Source organism: Corylus avellana, chromosome 2 (genome assembly GCF_965113065.1).
Source record: "Corylus avellana chromosome 2, dhCorAvel1.hap1.2, whole genome shotgun sequence".
NCBI classification, from domain to species: Eukaryota; Viridiplantae; Streptophyta; class Magnoliopsida; order Fagales; family Betulaceae; genus Corylus; species Corylus avellana.
Window position 1 is genome coordinate 40,668,796 of NC_142491.1, and position 19,520 is coordinate 40,688,315.

The following is a 19,520-nucleotide window of genomic DNA, read 5'->3' on the forward strand; positions in this document are numbered from 1 at the left end:
GCATTGACAGGGGAATGAGGATTAGATTGAATTAGACTAATCTCAGACATTAAAGATTTAATCCTAGACTGAATGTGTCCAAAATGAAGCTGATTCTAGACCTTCAATGCACTTTTAGTAGACTTCCACTTCCTGCTTAAAGAGAAAGCTGGAGAGCCTTCCACCTCTTCTAGCCAAGCACCAGCAACAACTGAGTAACTGGATTTATCCCTTGTCCAGAAAGCTTCAAATCTAAAGGGCTTAGGCAGATTTTGATACGACCCAGTGGTAGATAACAAAATCGGACAGTGATCTGAATTGGTGGCAGGAAAGTGATTGATGAGAGCATTGGGAAATAGATGCACCCACTCTTGATTAGCTAAACCTCTGTCAAGTCTCTCTTGAATATTAGCCAACCCAGAACGGTGATTACTCCAAGTGAACTTATTGCCTACAAAACCCAGGTCAATCAATGCATTCGATTGAACAAAATCCAAAAAATCATTTTGAGAAGAGGAGCCAAAAGCACGGCCTCCACTCTTCTCTGAAGGAGAAAGCACCGAGTTGAAATCACCCAATAACAGCCAAGCCCCACCAAAGGAGTTCCCCAAGTTCGTCAACTCAGACCAAAAAACTAACTGCCTTTCAGCAATATGAGGTGCATAAATAAAGGAGAATAACCAAGGGCAATGAGAGGGATCAGAGAATACCAAACAGGAAATACAACTTCTATCAAGCCTAACAGGCTCAATCTCAATACCATGCTTCCAAGTTACAAAAAGCCCACCTTTTAATCCGACCGGAGGGATTTCTAACCAACCAAAGAAACCCAAATGAAAAAGAGAGGGCTGGAATCTTGCAGAAGCAACTTTAGTCTCCGACAGAAAAATAAGATCAGGTCTATGAGTCCTGATCAACGCCCGTAGAGCACGAATGGTCGGCGCACGAGCTAACCCGCGACTATTCCAGGCCAAGACTTTCATTGAGGTGGTGGGGGTAGATTAGGAACACCATCAGAAAAAGAAAAAACCTCTCACAGGGTGATTGCAACCCCCGTAATCACACAAACCAGCCATCTCACCCACACGCATCGTAGAAGAAAACAGGAAAATCCAGCTGGCCATACAACAATCCAGAAGATTCTTGGGGAAAAGAAGCCCACGGAGGAGTGATTGTAAAGAACCAGAAAGCCAAGAAGAAAACCAGATAGAATACCAAATCAGCGAAAAACAGAGCTACAAAGAGAAGGTTTAGAGACTAGGTAACAAGAGAGAAACCCAAAAATTAATCTCACAATAAGATGGATAAGCCTCACTAGGAGGTGGTTATGCCTCACAAGGAGGTGGTTATGCCTCGCAAGGAGGTGGAGGAACGCCGGAGCAGAAGCTAGGGCGCGGAGAGGGACGGGGTGTTTCCTAAGAAGATCCTAAGGCTCTGGGTGGGCTTGGGATTCGCTCTATGGAGTTTATGAATAATTCATTGCTGGCTAGATTGGGTTGGAAGATGACTATTAATCAACCTCTTCTTTGGGTTGAAGCCCTCCGGGGCAAGTATCTTGCTAATGGTATTTCCTTTTTAAATGCCCCTTCTAATCCTTTGTCTTCTTGGCTTTGGAAAGGGTTGCTGAAAAATAGGGAGCTGGTTTCAAAAGGCGCTTGTATTTCTATTACCAATGGTGGGAATGTTGGCATTTGGGACTCGCCATGGATTCCTTTGCAGCCTGGTTTTAAGCCCAAACCGAATCCTAACTTGGTTGAGCTTCCTGATTTTTGTGTTGCAGATTTGATTTCCTCTGAAGAAAGGTCTTGGAACAGACATCTTCTGCAGGATCTTTTTGACTCGGCTTCTGTTCAAAACATTCTCTCCATTCATTTGCCGCAGATCAACTCTTTTGATAAGTGGATTTGGGCTCCTTTCTCAGCTGGGCTCTTCTCTGTTAAATCTGCCCATGAGCTCTCTTTTTCTTCTGGTGGTAGGTTGTCCCCTTTATCTTCAGAAGCTTGGCATGCCCTTTGGGGTTTGAAGCTGCAAGCTAGACTGAAGCATCTTCTATGGAAGATTGCTTGGAATATTTTGCCTTCTCGGGGCAATATTGGTCGTTTTGTGACCATGGCTGCTGTGGATGCTTGGGTTTGTCCCGTTTGTAAAGGTCCCCAAGAGACCTTGTCCCACATTTTTTTGGATTGTGACTTGGCAAGGATTTTATGGAGATCCTCTCCGTGGCCTCTTAACACTGCTGTTTTTTCTTCTAGGCCTATTTCAGATTGGATTCTTGCTATCATTTATCCAATTGATTGGCTGGCTATTCCTAAGGATGAAGTTAGAAGTTTTCAATTATTTGCTGCACTCACTTTGGATCATATTTGGTTTTCCAGGAATAAATTGGTTCATGAAGCTTTACAACCTGTTCCAGCCAAAGTGATCAAGCTTGTTCTCTCTTCCTTAAATCTTCATCTCTCTGCATGGCAAGATTCTGCCCTATCTTCTCTTTGGGTTCCTCCAAAGCCTGGTTGTCTTAAGGGCAATTTTGATGTGGCCATAAAGGACACTTTTGCTGTGGCAGCTGCAACCATTAGTGACTCCTCTGGTAATATTGTCTTTGCAGCTTCTAAGAAGCTTTCTAATTTGGATGTCTTACAAGGTGAAGCTACTGCAGCCCTTCTTGCTACTAGATTGGCCATTTTTTCTGGTTGTGACAGATTCTACCTTGAGGGGGACGCTCTTTTGGTTACCTTGGCTATTAACAATCCTTCACTTTTTGAGTCTTGAAACTTTGCTTTTATTGTTTCTGATATTAGGCTGAATTTATCATCCTTTCAAAGTTGGTTTGCTTTGAAAGTGTCTAGATGTGCCAATTACCGTGCATATGATTTAGCTAAATGGGCCGCTTCCAATCTTGTTTTTGGAAGCATTCCCACAGGATCTCCCATTCTTTCTTCCATTCGGATCAAGAGTAGTAAAGATCCTTCCCTGTAGCCTTTTTTCCCTTATTCAATTAAAAAAAAAAAAGAAGCATTGCTTTTCTTTTCTTTTTCTTTCACTCACCAAAAAAATAAACTATTTGTACTTGTTCAAGACTAGACTAATGCCATTGTGCCAATACTCTCAATCTACAAAATAAAAATATAAGCATGTTGAGGTTTCATGAAGTTATCACCAATTATTGGGATTCTATATAATTGATCACTTATGTCTTGACTATTTTCTTATCTGTTGAAGATTTTGACGATCATGGATATCAAGTGCCTTCACAATATTGTATGAAGTTGAGGATATATGCATAGTGGAAGGTGTCAATTAAGTAACCCCACAAATCGATTCATGTTTACTACATTTTATTTATCACAGTTTAATGAAAAATATTGACTGAGGGTGTTAATCGTGATAGTGGTAATTGAAGGAGGTCTAATATCTCTTTTTGAAAAATTAGAAGTATAAGTACTAAAGAGATGTACATTTAGGGAGGAAAGTATACTTTTGCCTTCTTTTTTTTTTTTCTAGTAGTACTACAAAAAGGTTTGTTGAAGTCACAAATTTTCAACATAATTTGCTTCTTTTTTTTCCCAATTTTGATTAAAACACAATTTGACATATTATGTTGGGAGTAGATACGTCTCCTGTTGATAATGAAAACCTTTGAAACACTCTCTACCTTCAACATTTTGTACAAACAAATAATATTTTCAGAATAAGTGAAAACACTTCATAAACGCTTTTCAAAATTTTTTTTTTCAATTATTAAGCAACACTTTCTCCAAATATAGTCGCACACAACACTTTTCACTTTTTCAAAAAAACTTTTCCAAACACAATCAAAAACAACTTCCAAAAATTATATCAAACAAATAATTTTTCTACTTTCCATATCGAGAAGTGGCCATCTGGCTCTTCTATGCCAGCTATTACCTGCTTTCCTGATATCAATAGTGAAATACCATAGCTAAATAGCCATCTTGATATGACAACTTAATCATCATCCAACGGATATACGTAAAAACCGAATGAGCTAGAGTCCAGTTACGCCAAAGTTCCATCAAAATTGCTCAAGCGGCTAGTACCTCGGTACTGTATACATACTACCAACAATTCTCGGTATACATACTACTAACAATTCTCGGTCGTGTATCTGGAGTTTACTTTCCAGGTATAGACCGAAGGAGCCCTGCCTCGGTGTCAAAAAAAAAAAAAAAAAAAAAAAAAAAAAAACATATATATTACAAACAATTCTGGATCATTAACCTCTGAAGAATGAGACAGCCACGCAAGCACAGTGCAATAGTACATACATGGTTTCTGATTCTGACAATTTCTTCTTAACTTCTTTCACCAAGCTGCAATTCCTTTTGTACCTCGAACCAAGGTACCCTTAGGCCACCAAACATGCTCCTCCACCAAATCCCTTTTCTGGGGGGGGGGGGGGGGGGGGGGGGGGGTTGTGAATTACTGCTCAGATCAAGTAACTTGATAATAAATATCAATTATACCTCTAAACTAGTGGAAAAATTCTGAAGCCAAGATTGATAATAAATATCTATCAAGTAACTTGCTAGAATTATTGCAAAGTAATACCTAAATGGAAGCAGCTATAGAAGGTAACTTAATAAATCAATTCCTGGGTTCAAACAAATCCCACAAGATGGATGAGAAAGCAATACAATGAAAAGAAAGGAGTTATCCCGAATCCTCAAAGAAGTGCAAGTGCTTATGCAGTACTGCATAAACATATATACGGGATGACCATTAGCCCTTTTGAAAGTTTCCTCTTATTTAACAATTCAATACAAGTGAAGGGGGGATACAGCCCGTAAGTGGTAAACAGTGGCAAAACAATGTTCCCAATATGAGAACATTGTCAAATGGGTGAGAGAGAAGAACCGGCGAGGTAGGAAAGCCTTCAAATTTGAGACTCAATTTTGAACTTCATACTTAAATGGTGTGTTTGTATCTACATATAAATGGCATGTTTGTATCTACACGATAATTTGAGCAAGAATAGAAATAACAATAAAAACATTACATATTTTACAAATATAAAAAGCAATAAAATTACCTCTGCACCATAAATCCGACCTTATCTTCTTACACTGCATCAATACATCCTGCCGGTGCACTCTACAGAACCACAAAAGCAACTCTTCTTTTTTATATTGCCATTTGAATCACGAACCTGATCTATCATGTAATTGTAATGGTAAGTCAGCTCTTGCAACGGAGGAATGTTTTCAGCGGCAAAAAGCATTATGTGAGGAATTATTTTGTCTTCATAATCGTATAGGACATTTTGCGCATACAATTGGGAGAAAAACTGTGGTTGATGAATCTCCCCACATTGCCATACTCCGCCGCATCAATAGTGAAGCCACCATCCTCCACAACTTCACAAGAAGTTGGATGCACATCAGGCATATAAGGGACCAGAGTCCTTCCCAAAGAGAACTGTCATTGAAGTCATTCCCAATATCAAACAAATATTCATCATTACCGGTTCTTCGTTCAGCCTCCTTATCTACAAGGAGCTCTCCTATATACTCACAAATAAAACTTCCTGAAGGAATCGAATTAAGGGATCTCACACCCCATTCCCTCGATTTGGTTTTAAAAATTTCAAGCTGAAATTTGATACCACGCTGGCTGACTCTATTATGGCAAGAAGAAGGGCACTTGCAAGAAGGACCAAACTCATAGACGAGGGACTTTGCTTCAACTATAGCCCCATTATAGTTAAATGGGATTTCTCCTTCGTTCTTGACTGCACAGGAACATTTCTCAGAATCTGAGAATCCATTAATACAGTTACAACCCTTAGGAGGGAGAGGGTGGCACCAATGAGGATATATCATGCTGGTAACGCATTTAAATGATGCAGGTTTCTCATCATCTATGGTGTTCACAACACAAATGGGCGTCGACTCTTTCCCTTGTGAGATATCATCCACACAGAGACCCTCCCTTATTTTGAATTTCTTGGACTTTTTGACTTCTTTCCGAGCAAGCTCTGGTTGACCTGGAATTCTGTGCAACTGAAACTTGAAAACCAGCTTACCACGTGGCCCCAAATCCTGCCAACATTTCTCCACCAGATATAGCCCATCATAGATATATGCTTTTCCATTTGAGGACTCAGAGCCACGGATCACCCTAACAGGATTCCTTTTATGCATGCTATTCTTCAAAGCAAGGTTTCCCCGTTCAAGTTTCTGATCTTCGGGTTCTTTATCAGTATTCATCACATTTCCTCCCTGGCCCGTATATGTCAAGCAATCTGAATTATCCAAATCATCAAAATAGCCCCCAGACGACACAATGCTAATTGCAAGGATCTCCCCATCATGCTTCATAAAATCTATTAAAGCCTGACTTGGGGGATGAAGGCCAATAATATTAAGCTCCATCCTGTAATGAAACTCATCACCAACTTCAACTCCTGGGACAGAACCCAAGATTTTTTCACCAGTGTTAACATCTTTACCTTTCTTCTTGAGAATCTTTGATTGTTTTTTGTCAACCCTCCTATTAGGTTTTCTTCGTTCCTTTGACTTTGCTTCTTCTTCCTGTAAAAGCTTCCTACAGACAGCTTGGAACAGCCGCAGTGTCTCCCTCACTTTGTTTCTGGTAATTGCATCACTGTTGTGACTTTGACCACTTATACTCATTCCAATGGGTGGAAGGTTTACACCAAAACTACATGGTTCTGGAGGCATGTGAAAGTCTAAATATTCATCATCATTCTTAGGAGAATCCTCCTTGTCCCTAACAACAACAATTTGACTCATACCTTGATTAGCAGTGTTTCTTGAAATAGATTAGTTCTCTTTTTTAGGCTTTACTCCAAAAACTTTTGCTTCATCCTTTGTCCTGACAGCAGATTTATGTTTTCCAAGCTCTAGAAAACTATATTTCTTTTCTTTATCTTCACTTGTAATGCCAGTTTTTTTTTTTTTGAAAAGGGTATGGTTTACAGGCCCCTTTCCCACGCCTCCAAGGACAATTTGGAGCAGCCATCAGACCTAGAACCACGATCCTGTCCAACACAGGCTCCTGGTGCACGTTCATCTCAGAAGACGTTCCAAATCCATCTTGGTTCCTGATTTTTTTAGTAGCATGCCCATCAGATTCAGCTCCAACTTTGTCTGCATTTATCACAGAAACAATCCCCTGAAATTTGCTCTTCTGTGCATCTGTATTTTGAGAATCCTCTCCCATTCGCTTCATGTCAGCTTTTTCAGTCTCTACCAGTGGCCTGTCACCCATATCAGACTTCTCTTGACCCAAACTCCTATTCTTTAGAGAAGTAAGCACTTTCACACTCTCTACCTTACTAAGATTTGGAGCGCTCCTTACACACAAGGGAGGGAAGTCTCGGATGGCTGAAACTTTTCTTCGTGGAAGATACTTTTTAGCCATAGTCTTCCTCAAGCCATTGCCATTGGGAACAGCACTGGGAGCACCAGAGGGTGACCAGCATTTAGAACCACTTGGCAAAAACATCTCTTCCTTTGAAGCGGAAGCACCCACCAAATGTAAATCCTTTGACAAATCACAAGCTGCATCTTCTAAACCCTTTACAGGTTCACTCAACCCTACATTGTTCAAAGCTTCCAAAGCTGTAGTATAAAAAGTCTGCTTAATTTTTGAGTTTGGTGAAAATCTCTCTTCTTGTTCCATTCTAAAATTCTTCAATCTAGTCATGCTTCTTGTCAAAACACCTATAGTTGGGGCGAGGACATTCTGGTTTTCTTCTGTTGTTATATCCCTTGAATTGAAGAAAGTATCCTCATTGTCGTGCTTATGGTCAACCTTAGTCTCCTTTTGATTAACTGGAGTCTCATTTAGTCCAGATTGCACATTTTTCATTGGACTATTCCCCATAGACTTTCCCAATATATCCTTGTAAATGCTCTTTGCCAACAAACAATAATCTGGATCTTCAAAAGTGGATATTAAAAGATCACGTACCGTAGTCACTGGGAAATCATGTAAAGAAAATGGAAATTTTTTATCTTCATTGTCACCCAAAGAGACGTTGGACTCGTCAGAAGCAGAAATCCTTGTCGGAATACCTCTACCAGTAGATTTTTCACCAGAACAACCAATAGCATACTCCTCCCAGTTCCAGGGAAATCCAAGCAGGAAGTGATTGCATACCTTTAAAATCAGGAGTTAGAATCTTAACTTCAGTCAAAAGAACAGTTTTTAACTGGAAAGCATCCATAGTATTTAGTAATTTAGATGGCAACAAAAAAAAGGGTGGGCTAGGCTAACACCACATCAATGTCAATGGTTCGCTATGAAGAACAGAAAGATTACCATTCCATTGCTCCTCATGTTAATTACTGTGTCATTTTCAATGGCATGCTTCTGCATTTACTTATACAAAACCTGTGATACCAGCCCATCACACTACACCAAGTAGTTTTCAAGAAGGCTTAGCTCACTTGAGTCAAGCTCATTCCTCAGCCAAATATAACACCCAAAATGTTATCATGCAGCTAATGTAGTAGTGAACTCTACATTGGAATTAAACGAGACAACTAAACAAAAAGGAAACTCATACTTTTATTTTAATAAATAATTGAGATATCATTAAAAGCGCGCTCCCAGGTACACAACAAGTATGAATGAAAAAACGAGACCAACGGAAACACATACCTCAGATGGAAAACCATTTTGACACGACCGAGACCTATTTATGAAGCCACTGATTGTGATGTTGATGCCATCCGTTGTCTCAAGAGTGGTGGCATCGTGTCTCTTGGAAATTGCAGCAGAGGAAAAAACTCTTACTCCTAGTCTCCTGTCAAGGAACAAACAGAATTTAAGAAGAAAACAATGAATCATCTATACAGCAACCTCAAAGAATGACGTTAATTGAGCAACTAAGCCTGATTAACCAACATTTATGCAATGGCACGGCTAAATGCTAAAAGGGTGCAAAATGTGAACTTTACTTTTCTTTTTTCTTCTTCTTAATAGAAGTCCTCATTGGACTAAAACTTACACTAAAACCTAAACAACCTCCAATTAACCTTCTTGGGTTCACCTAATTTATCTTAAATTCTTGATATTTGCTCCAAGAACTATACAACTAAATCCACATATCACAAAACAAAAAAAAAAAGATAAAGAAAAAATGTGTAAAGACGAAAGCCTCTTACTCTAATGAAGCAAACCCTCCTACAGCTAAACGCTTCCCGTTGGAAGCCTTCACCAGCCACCAATCATGCAGTGAAACCTGCAAAAAAAATTATCATCAAAATTAAACAAAAAAAGATAAGAAAAAAAAAAAAAAAAAAAGGGGGCAAAATATGTACAGATTTGTAGAGTGAAGAGGAGACGATTGTGGTGTTGGAGGTTGGGGTTATCGGTTTGGGCGATGCTTTTGGATTGGGAGGCGTTGGAAAGCCCCAGTTTCTTCTCGTCTTCGTCATTGGCTTCGATCTCTCAATGGCAGTGGCAGAGCTGCATTTTTCCTTCGAGCGAATTAATAAAATATTTTTTTCTTATGTCACGGAACCGGAATTTTGTTCTTAAATAAAATTGGAAGAACAATTCTGTTCTTCGCGCTCATTTCATCTCATTTCGCGCTCATCTCATTTTATTACATTAGTTGAATGACCACTAAAAAATACAATACTTTGAAATTGGTTTATATAGTTTCCTCGTACTATTGTCTAATTGAAAATGTTTCACAAACTTTATATTGCTATAGTATCATAAGATTCATAACTACAAAAAAAAACTTTTTTAACAAGACAAAAAAATCCTTATAAATTAAAAAAAAAAAAAAAATTATAAAAATTTAAAATTTAAAATTTAAAAATTGTAGGTGGCTGAGCCACACTTTTGGTCAAATGGGGGTGGTTCGGCCACCCCCAAAATGGCCCTAGGGGCTCAATTTTATTTATTTATTTGGCTAGTTGGGGGTGGCTCGGCTACCCCCTTAGACAAATGGAGTGGCTCGGCTAATTTCTAGATTTTTCTTTCATGTTTTAGAATTTCATTTATTAGATATTTTTGTTATTGGAGCACAATGACAGTTTTTTGTAGTTTTTGGGATACTGTCGTAATTTAAAGTTTGAAAAACTATTGTCGATTAAATGGTAGCTTGAGAGACGTATATAGACTTTTTTCCAAAAATTTCTACCTCCATTCACGTCATGCCACATAGCTAGTGTGTATGGTGTGATAAAATTGGTGTGAAATGTAGCATTACTCAATTTAAAAATGTTTTAGGCATTATTTTCTTTTGTTTTGTTTTTTTGTTTTTTTTTTTAAGCCCTAGTGTTTTAGATGAAATCCATATATTGGTTCCACATTCCAGCTTCTTTTTTTTTTTTTTAAAAAAAAAAGGAAAATACAAATTAATACCCCATGATGGGTTCATCCAAAAAATACAAACATACAAATTACAAAGGTTGTTTTTTCAAATGTAACTACAACAACATTAGTTACATTACAAATCCAACAAACATTTTTTTTTTAAAAAAAAAAACCCATAAATTACCAAAATATAATATATATTATATGTATAAGGGTATGCATATGTAATTATTAACAGCATCTGCCTACCTTCAAACTACTATTACATTTACTTATGCGATTAGTAATTTTTGTTAACTGCATCAACATCTGCATATGTGGATAACGGTTAATAGTGATTAATTACAATTAATAACCACCTTGCATATACAACTCTACCAACAAAATATGAATGTCTTGAACCTACGGTTAGAGCCCATGGTTATACATTACTTGCCAAGTGTGGCCTTTAAAACTTACATTTATTTTTTAAAAAAAAAAAAGAAAAAAAAGTGGCCTTAAGGTAATAGCCAAAAAAAAAAAAAAATCTCTTTACCCAATTTTATCATATTCTAAGGAACTTAGAAAATAAGCAATGCTTTATACTGTTAGAATATACTGTAATATTATGGGAACAAGCTTGTACCCATGCAATGCACGGGTTATTTTTAAAAATTACAGGACGAAAAAAATAAAATAAAATTAGTGGATGTATAAATGACCGAGAGGCTAAGAGCTTTAGACATGAGAGGCTAATTAAGAGCTTGACATGTGGCGTTCTATTTATTTGACAAATAATTATATTAAATGAAACTTTGCGCATACGAAATATATTGCAGGTGATATCAAGATGGACATGTGCATTTGTAAATTGTGAAGCTAATGAGGCGGCACCATTTGGCGAAGATGACTATCTTACATGCTAGTGATAGAATATGAAGAGATGAAATTTCAGATTGTATCAGTGATATTGTTTTGATAGATCAGTTAGCTCTATCTTCTTGATTGTTGTTGGAGTTTTTTCTCCACCTTCTAATCTTTTATCAATAATAATGCAACAAGTTTTTTTTCAAAAAAAAAAAAAAGAAACTTTGCGTTTGAGTTTTTATTTTTAATTTTTTTTAATTTTATTTTTAAGTTTTAAGTAGAAGAGGCTAATATCATGACATGTGGCATTCAATTTATTTGACAAGTGAGCGTTAAATTTTTAAAATCAAAACACGTGTTTTTTTCAAATTGCTTTCTTTCTCAATCTCAACGGCCATCAAACATTGTTTATCCCCACATTATCTAATATCTAATAGGATTACATATCTTTGCCACATGTCTCTTTTCAAAATAAATCATGTGTATAACCATTTCCACAATTCCATCCGGTGCAAACTTTCAAAACAACGTACTCACGCACGCTGGTCAGAGGCCCTCGCCTCTCCCTTTTCTTTTTCTTCTCGCCCATTCTGCTCTTAGTGCCATTTTTTAGTGCCATAGCTGTGCTGTGTTGCGTCTTGGTTACGGTAATTAGACATGGGCTTTGAGAATTCAGTAAACGGTGGAATCCATAAAAATAAATAAATAATAAATTAAAAAAGAAAGAGAATTGTCGAGGCTATTACCAAATTAACTATTTTTGGTAGTGAAAATGGTTAATTTAACTATTCTCTGCAACTCTTTTAATAGTGTCGCTGTCACCATCAGTCACTGAATTCTGTTATTAATTTTCAATTTCATGGATTTTGGCCTTCGTATATCAATTTTTGTCATTTGTTATTTGAGAAAATTGAACTCTATGGCAGATTCAGTGGCATTCTTTGCCTGATATTTCTCATAAAAGGCTAAACATCATTGGAATCATCATCATTGTCATTTGTCATTATTGATTATTTTATTTATGTTCAATTGGTGTTGAGAAATTTTGTTTGTATAGTGCCATTCAAGGAAAGGAGGAGAAGAGAAGGTTGATCAATACAGTGACTACCATCTTTCGGGTTCTTTAATTGTCAATAATTTCATTTACTGTTCTTTATTTTTTGCAATTTAAATTGTTTCCACGCCCCTACAAAATGATACTTTGCATTTTGGTTCTCATTCTCTCTAAAAGGAATACTTAATTTGATATTATTTGTTTAGATTTTATACGCCACGTTAGAATGTGATTATGAGGATGCCACCATCTTTCTTATTGGGAAAAAGGAAAACAAAGGCATCAATCTCATATGGATTTACCTTGTTAAGTAAACCTTATCAAAAGCATCACACTTTATCCCCCAAAACTTAGTTACTTTGGGAGGTAAAGTGTCAATTCAAAATACTCCAGGGGTAACGTGTACTTTATGGGGGTCAAGTGTCAATGTTGGATACTTTTAGGAGGTAAAGTGTCACTTTTTTAAACATTAGGGTTTAAAGTACAAATGAATTGATAGTTCAAGGAGTTTAAGTGTATTTTTCCCTTTAACAACCAAAATCGTGAATACCTTAATGAAAATATTCTATACTCTAAACAATTTTTTAGATAAGTTGCGAAAAAAGATGAGTTCCTCCGACAAGGTTATGAAATGCAGTATTATTATTTATAATTTTAAATATTTATAATTATTAGAATATCATCTTTAGGAATCGAAGTGTTATCTAGCCTACTAAATTTATTTTCGATTTATTTATTACAACCGCTCTAACACCAATGGAGCATATATTATGAATATATAAATTTCTAATCAAGATTGCAACGCATGTTAATTCCATGTGGATGTAACTTTTTGTTTTCCTTTTTTGTTTTTGTTTTTTTATTTTTTATAATTTTTTAGATTTCGTTCATATGAAGATTATGTTTTATTTTATATTTATTAAAAAAATGTTTTGTTTATTTTGCTCTGTCATTTCGAATGTTCAAAATTATATGAGTTTTATTTGTATTGAAATATAATATATCTTATATTTTAATTCATTTGAATGTTTTATGTGATTTTTTTTTTCCTTTTGTGTGATTTACTTGGATTTCAGTGCATTTTTGATATATATATATATATATATATATTCTCTTTTTAAGAGCAAAATATTGATTGTTTGTACGTAAAAGAAATAAACTCTTTCGAAAAACTAAAGACATAATGAAGCATTGAACTTCAGGGGAGATGATTTATTTGATTACGTTGAATGTTGAGTTAAATTATTTGTTTATGTTTATTTTGCTCTGTTTTTTTTTTTTTTTAAAAAAATGCTCATAATTTATGGATTTTATTTGTATTGAGATATAATAGGTATCACACAATTAGTTATGGATCTCTCTCCTTGATCGATAGATATTGAGGATCGATTTTAATCGTTGTTAATTAATTTTGTAATTAGTTTATTTGATGAAATATGTTTTTATTTATTTATTTTATTATTTTTTATAAATGTTTTGGTTATGGAAATTGTGTTTGTAGGGGCGTGTTCAAAGAGAATGATAAATAGTCTATTTATTTTTTTATTTTTTGGTGGTTTTGTGCTTTTGATTCCATTGTTTTGTCTCTAATTTTTGTTTTAATTTTTATAGTATTATTTACTTTTGTTGTTAAAGTAGTTTCTTTTACGTTATATATACGCACGATGATCGAAAGAAAGAAATATCTAATTGACATGACTACTTCCTATATATATGAATTTCATTAGAACTGAGAAAAATATGTGAAAAGGTCAATTATTTTTTTATTAAATTAGTATTAATTTTGATTCGATTTTGGAAATTGTGTTTGCAAGCGGAGAATGCTAAATACTAATAGTCTGTTTGTTTGTCTTGATCCACCAGCATGCTGCATCTCTATTTCCTTTGTTGGAACTCCTTCCAACATTACTTCTCGTATTTCTGATTATTTGAACAATCTTCGATGCCCTACTATGTCTGATTATAGATGGTATTAAGATGTTTTTCTTTCCCGTGTTATGATGAGGTCTAATAGCCAAAAGCCTTATTGGAAAGAAAAGTTTATTGATGGATTGCCCTCATTATTTGCTCACAAGGTTAAAGATGAATTGATCAGTACTGACACTGGTCTTATTGATTTTGAAAGGTTAACCTACGGAGATTTATTCTCCACAGTGAAAAAACTTGGCATTAAGATGTGCATCGATTAAAAAATGATCCGACAGCAGCTTAAGAACGCCAAGAAAGCTAAATATGAAATGAGAAATTTCTGTGAACAATTTGGTTTGCCTCCTATTGCTCATTCAAAGAAGCATAAGAAGAAAACCAGAAAAGATTTCGCGAAATCTTCCCCTCCATATTACAACAGAGCTAAGACAAGAAAATTTGACAGACCTAAATTTTCTAAAACTCCCAAACGGAGTAAAAGCTCTAAATTTGAAAAATATTTTTCAAAAGATAAGTGTTTTAATTGTGGAGAAGCAGGACACTATGCTGACAAATGCCCTAAACCTCCCAAAAAGATTAAACAAGAGATTAATGCTTTAAACATCAAGGACGATGAAAAGCAAAAGATTTTCAGAATTTTCCAAAACAATGGGTTTTCTGATTATTCTTCCAATGATGATCTTCAATCCTCTTCGGATTCTGATTATCATTCTGATTCTTCTGTTTATGAAAATTGTTATAAATTTGAGAACTGTGCCGGTTCTTGCTGCAACACAAAAACCTGTTCAATGATGTCCAAATCAGAAGAACAAGAAGATTTGCTTTTAACTTTGATTTCAAAAATTGATAATCCTGAGTTAAAAGAAGAGTATCTTAAAAAACTTAAGAAACTCATGATAAAAGGTTTTGAAAAACCAGCTACTTCCAAGATCTCTCTTGAAGACACTTTGAAACGTTTTTCAAACCCGAAAAACAAAGTGCTTACTGTCTCAGAATTGCAGCATGAGATCAGTAACATCAAGAAAGATATTGTGAAATTGCAGACTGACCTGCAAGCTGTGAAAACTGAAAACAAAGATTTACAACAACAACTTCTGCTGTTAAATCTTAACAAATGTTTTCCAGAAAGTGCTTCCAGTAACGAAGACACTAAAATTTATGAGCATGATGATGAGGCTGAATCCACCCATAAACCTCTCTCTGATGAGGTTAAGGTTGTCAGTATGATTTCTAAAGTTGTTCCTCCCAAATGGTATTCAAAAATTCATATCCGTATTTCTGATGAATATGTTTTTGATGCTATTGCTTTAATTGATTCTGGTTCTGACTTGAATTGCATTCAAGAAGATTTTGTTCCCAAAAAATATTTTGAACCTTCCACTCAAAGATTAAATTCTGCTAGTGGAAACAAGTTGCATATCAAGTATGAGCTCAGTAACATTCATATTTGTCAAAAGGATGTTCGCTTTCATACTTCTGCTGTTCTTGTTAAAAACATGAAAGAAAAAGTAATTCTTGGCATGCCTTTTCTTTCTTTGCTTTATCCACTTTCTGTTGACGAAATTGGTGTTTCAACTGTTAAGTTTGGGTCTAATATTCAGTTCCAATTTGTCTCCAAATTTGAAATTGATATTAATAGGTTGATTAATAGGTTTTCAGGATTAGAGTCTGATGAGTACCCTACTCCCATTAGGACTTTATCTTGTTTAAACACTCCCCCTGACGGTTGTGTTTTACCTACTGTTCATACCTGCACCCAGCACATGGCGCATATTATTATAACTGTTTCACTTTGCATCAAAATAATTTTAAAATTATTTTGTGATATTTTAAAGATTTTTGCATCTTTATTCCTGATTTCTTTCCTTTCGAAATTTTGCAGTGCCACCATGGCAGGCAAAAAAGATAAAGAGAAAGTTACTTCCAAGGCTCTGACCATCAAGTCAGAGTCTTCCATTGTTCCCACTGCTTCCCCATTGCCGTTTTCATCTGTTGCCCTAACCAACAGATTCACCCCTTTTTGTCCTGGTTCCCAGGTTTCATACTCCAGCACTCTTGCTGCCCCTTATGATCCCTTTGCGGATCCTTCCCAGAAACCCCCCGTCAAGTACGACCGGACGTCGTCAAAATACATGACCCTTCCCTACTCCCAAAATTTGTTTTTTGTTGAGTTAAATATGGCTTCCTCTTCCCTTACCCCCGGAGATATTGCCGTCTCCTATTTTCCCCCAAACTTTCATTGGATTCCTGAACATCCTTCGAAAAATTTGGCTTATTATTCTGCTATCCTGAAACAAACAGGTTCTGTTTTCTTCAAGGTCATCTCTGATAAGATTAACCCCCAGAAAACAATTTACCATAGTGTTGATTTCAAGAGAATTATTTCGGAAAAAGAATGGGGTAATCACCCTTCTGATTCCAGGTCCCTTAACGGGTTCAACATCCCCTGTAATTATTATGATTACGTGGATGCTTTTTTCAAATTCCTGCTTCATCAAACCTCGAAATTTGAACATTCTTGGTTTGTCAGTTTTGATAAAGAGTTCTGTGGTATCCTCCCTCTCTGGTTCTCCAGGTGGTGGAACCAATTTGGTTGTCTCCCTGATATTCTCCCCCTCCAACTTGTTGATACCTTTCAACTTTTCAAAGGTCATTACAAGGTTGATTCCTATGGAGCAAAGTTTTCAACTATGCTTCATTTTGTTAAAAAATTCAAGATTCCTTGGATTCTGAGATGGCAATACCTCCTCTCGGAAGACAAAATTCAAAGACACTGGTATATCAAATGGTGGGATAAATGCTCACTAAATGATTCCATTGTCCTTGCTGTTAAAGACATGGTTCACACTCCCAAGGCCCTTCCGGCCCCAAAGGCGTCTGCCCTGTCTAATTTGTTGATTCCACCCAGTGCGTTCTCCTCTCCAAAACGAGAAAAAGAAAGCTCCCCTGCTTCCTCCCATTCGGCTTCTTCAAGCTCTTCAAAGAAGAATTCTTCCAAGAAGAAAGAAATGATTGAAGCCTTGCTTGCTGCCCTGGATACCTTAGAAGATGACGAAGACGAGACGTCTAAACCGTCTGCTGATAAGCCCATCCAGGTTCCGCCATATTTTGAAGACTCACAGGACTACTACCCCTACCCAGGGGCGGAAGACATGTGATTTTTGGGCCCCTAACGGTCCTCAAAGCTCAACTTTATCTAGCCCCTCGAGTGGCTAGTTTTCTCAGATTTTCCCAAAACTGGTTCCATGACGGCCAGTATAGTTCAGTTCGACAGAGCTAGCCCCGAACGGCTGGTTTCAGATTGTTTGGTTCTCCTTGATCTTAGACGGATCACTGTTCTTTTATACTTGGAGTTACTGTGCAAAATCACTGTTCACTTTTACTGTTCATGTCCGGACGACACACGCAGGATTACTGTTCAGATGCACTGTTCACTCACTGTTCAAGATTTGTCCGCCGACACTACAGTGCCGACAATCTACTGTTCCAGATTGATGCTTTCACTGTTCAGACTGGCGCCAGACGTGCCATTACTGTTTACTTTTTACTGTTTGCTTTTGACTGCATGGACGCGGCTCATGATTGTAATTTACTGTTTTTACTTTTCTCAAGCCTATATAACGGGCTCCCCTCCCCCATTGTAAGGCAGAGGTTATTTGAGAGGTTCCTTGAAACACTCTATCCTCCAGCCATTCCCCTTCTGATTCTTCTTCTTATCCTTACTTCAGTAAGTCCTAACGCTTACTCTAGCAAAGGTTTGTTCCAACTATGCTTTATATATATATATATATATATATATATATATATAAATTTAGTTTTGTGCTTCGGATTCCATTTTGGGTCCTTAATTTTTGTAATAATTATTACTTCTATTCTACAAATAGATTTTTTTTTTTTTTTTTTTTTTTTAACGTTATTATGAGGAAGTACGGTTGAATAATAATAATAAAAAAAATCTATTTGACTGGACTTCTTCCATAAGACCTTACAAGTAATACTACAGTTCATAACCTCGTTAGATAGAACTCATCATTTTTTGCAACTCATCATTTGATAAAACATGGATTCGGCATGAAAGTTCCCAAACATGGATCCTCCCATGTTTATGACTGTTGCAACATAGAGGCATGAGCAACACAAATCGCATAAAACCAATGAAGTTGGTTTTGGGGTTGGGGAAATGAATGGATGAATGAAAAAAGTGCATTTTGGTGTATCTTTTGAGGAAAAGGAAATCTCTGCCTCAAGTTTTTTAAATTACTTGAGCCTTTTTTGACACTCCAAATTTGAAAAAAAAAAAAAAATCTCATTATGGGTGACTGACCACCCTAACATATGGGCGGTTGACCACCCTAACATAACACCGGGGGTGCATCACATCTGTCGTATTCCTTATCTAGGGACAAATAATGCCATTGTGCCAATACCCTCAATCTACAGAATAAAAATATAAGCATGTTGAGGTTTCATGGAGTTTCCACCAATTATTGGCATTCTACATAATTGATCACTTATATCTCAACTATTTTATTACCTGTCGAAGATTTTGACGGTCATGGGTATCAAGTGCCTTCACAATATTGTATGAAGTTGAGGATATATGCATAGTGGAAGGTGTCAATTAAGTAACCCCACAAACCGATTCATGTTTACCACATTCTATTTATATTTTAAATTTTAACAACATGTAAATTATTTAATCTAAAATGTATCAATGTAGGCTTAGTGCACCATACTTAATTTTCTTTTAAGGTGACAAAGGTTGTTTTATACGAAATTGATTTTTTTTAAGTTTATCACAGTTTAATGAAAAATATTGACTGAGGGTGTTAATCGTGATAGTGGCAATTGAAGGAGGTCAAATATCACTTCTAAAAAAATTAGAAGTATAAGCGCTAAAGAGATGTAAATTTAGGGAGGAAAGTATACTTTTGCCCTTTTTTTTTTTTCTTTTTTTTTAATCAATCTTAATATTACAAAAAAGTTTGTTGAAGTCAAAAATTTTCAACTTAATTTTTTTTTCTTCCCTATTTTGGTTAAAACACAATTTGACATATTATGTTGGGAGTAGATATGTCTCATGTTGATAATGAAACCTTTGAAACACTCTACCTTCAACATTTTGTACTAACAAATAATATTTTCAGAATAAGTGAAAACACTTTTCATAAACGCTTTTCAATTTTTTTTTTTTTTTCAATTATTAAGCAACACTTTCTCCGGATATAGTCCCACACAACACTTTTCACTTTTTCAAAAACACTTACCAAAACACAAAATCAAAAACAACTTTCGAAAATTTATATCAAACAAGTAATTTTTCTGTTTTCCATATCGAGAAGTGGCCATCTAGCTCTTCTATGCCGGCTGTTCCTGATATCAATAGTGAAGTACC

The 19,520-nt window shown here is 36.0% G+C and overlaps 1 protein-coding gene and 1 pseudogene across 2 annotated transcripts; both read right to left on the bottom strand.

Annotated features, from left to right (window-relative positions):
- Positions 1-95: 95 nt before the first annotated feature.
- Positions 96-962, bottom strand: LOC132175345 (uncharacterized). Its single transcript, XM_059587300.2, has one exon. It carries the CDS (start codon positions 960-962, stop codon positions 96-98), a length of 867 nt encoding a protein of 288 aa, XP_059443283.2.
- Positions 963-4,577: 3,615 nt separating this feature from the next.
- On the bottom strand, positions 4,578-9,455 carry LOC132191432 (uncharacterized; annotated as a pseudogene). The gene is made up of 4 exons (XR_015911488.1): positions 9,291-9,455; positions 9,135-9,211; positions 8,629-8,773; positions 4,578-8,124 (listed from the first exon to the last, which is right to left on the bottom strand). The product of XR_015911488.1 is annotated as an uncharacterized LOC132191432 (transcript).
- Between the last annotated feature and the right edge of the window lie 10,065 nt (positions 9,456-19,520).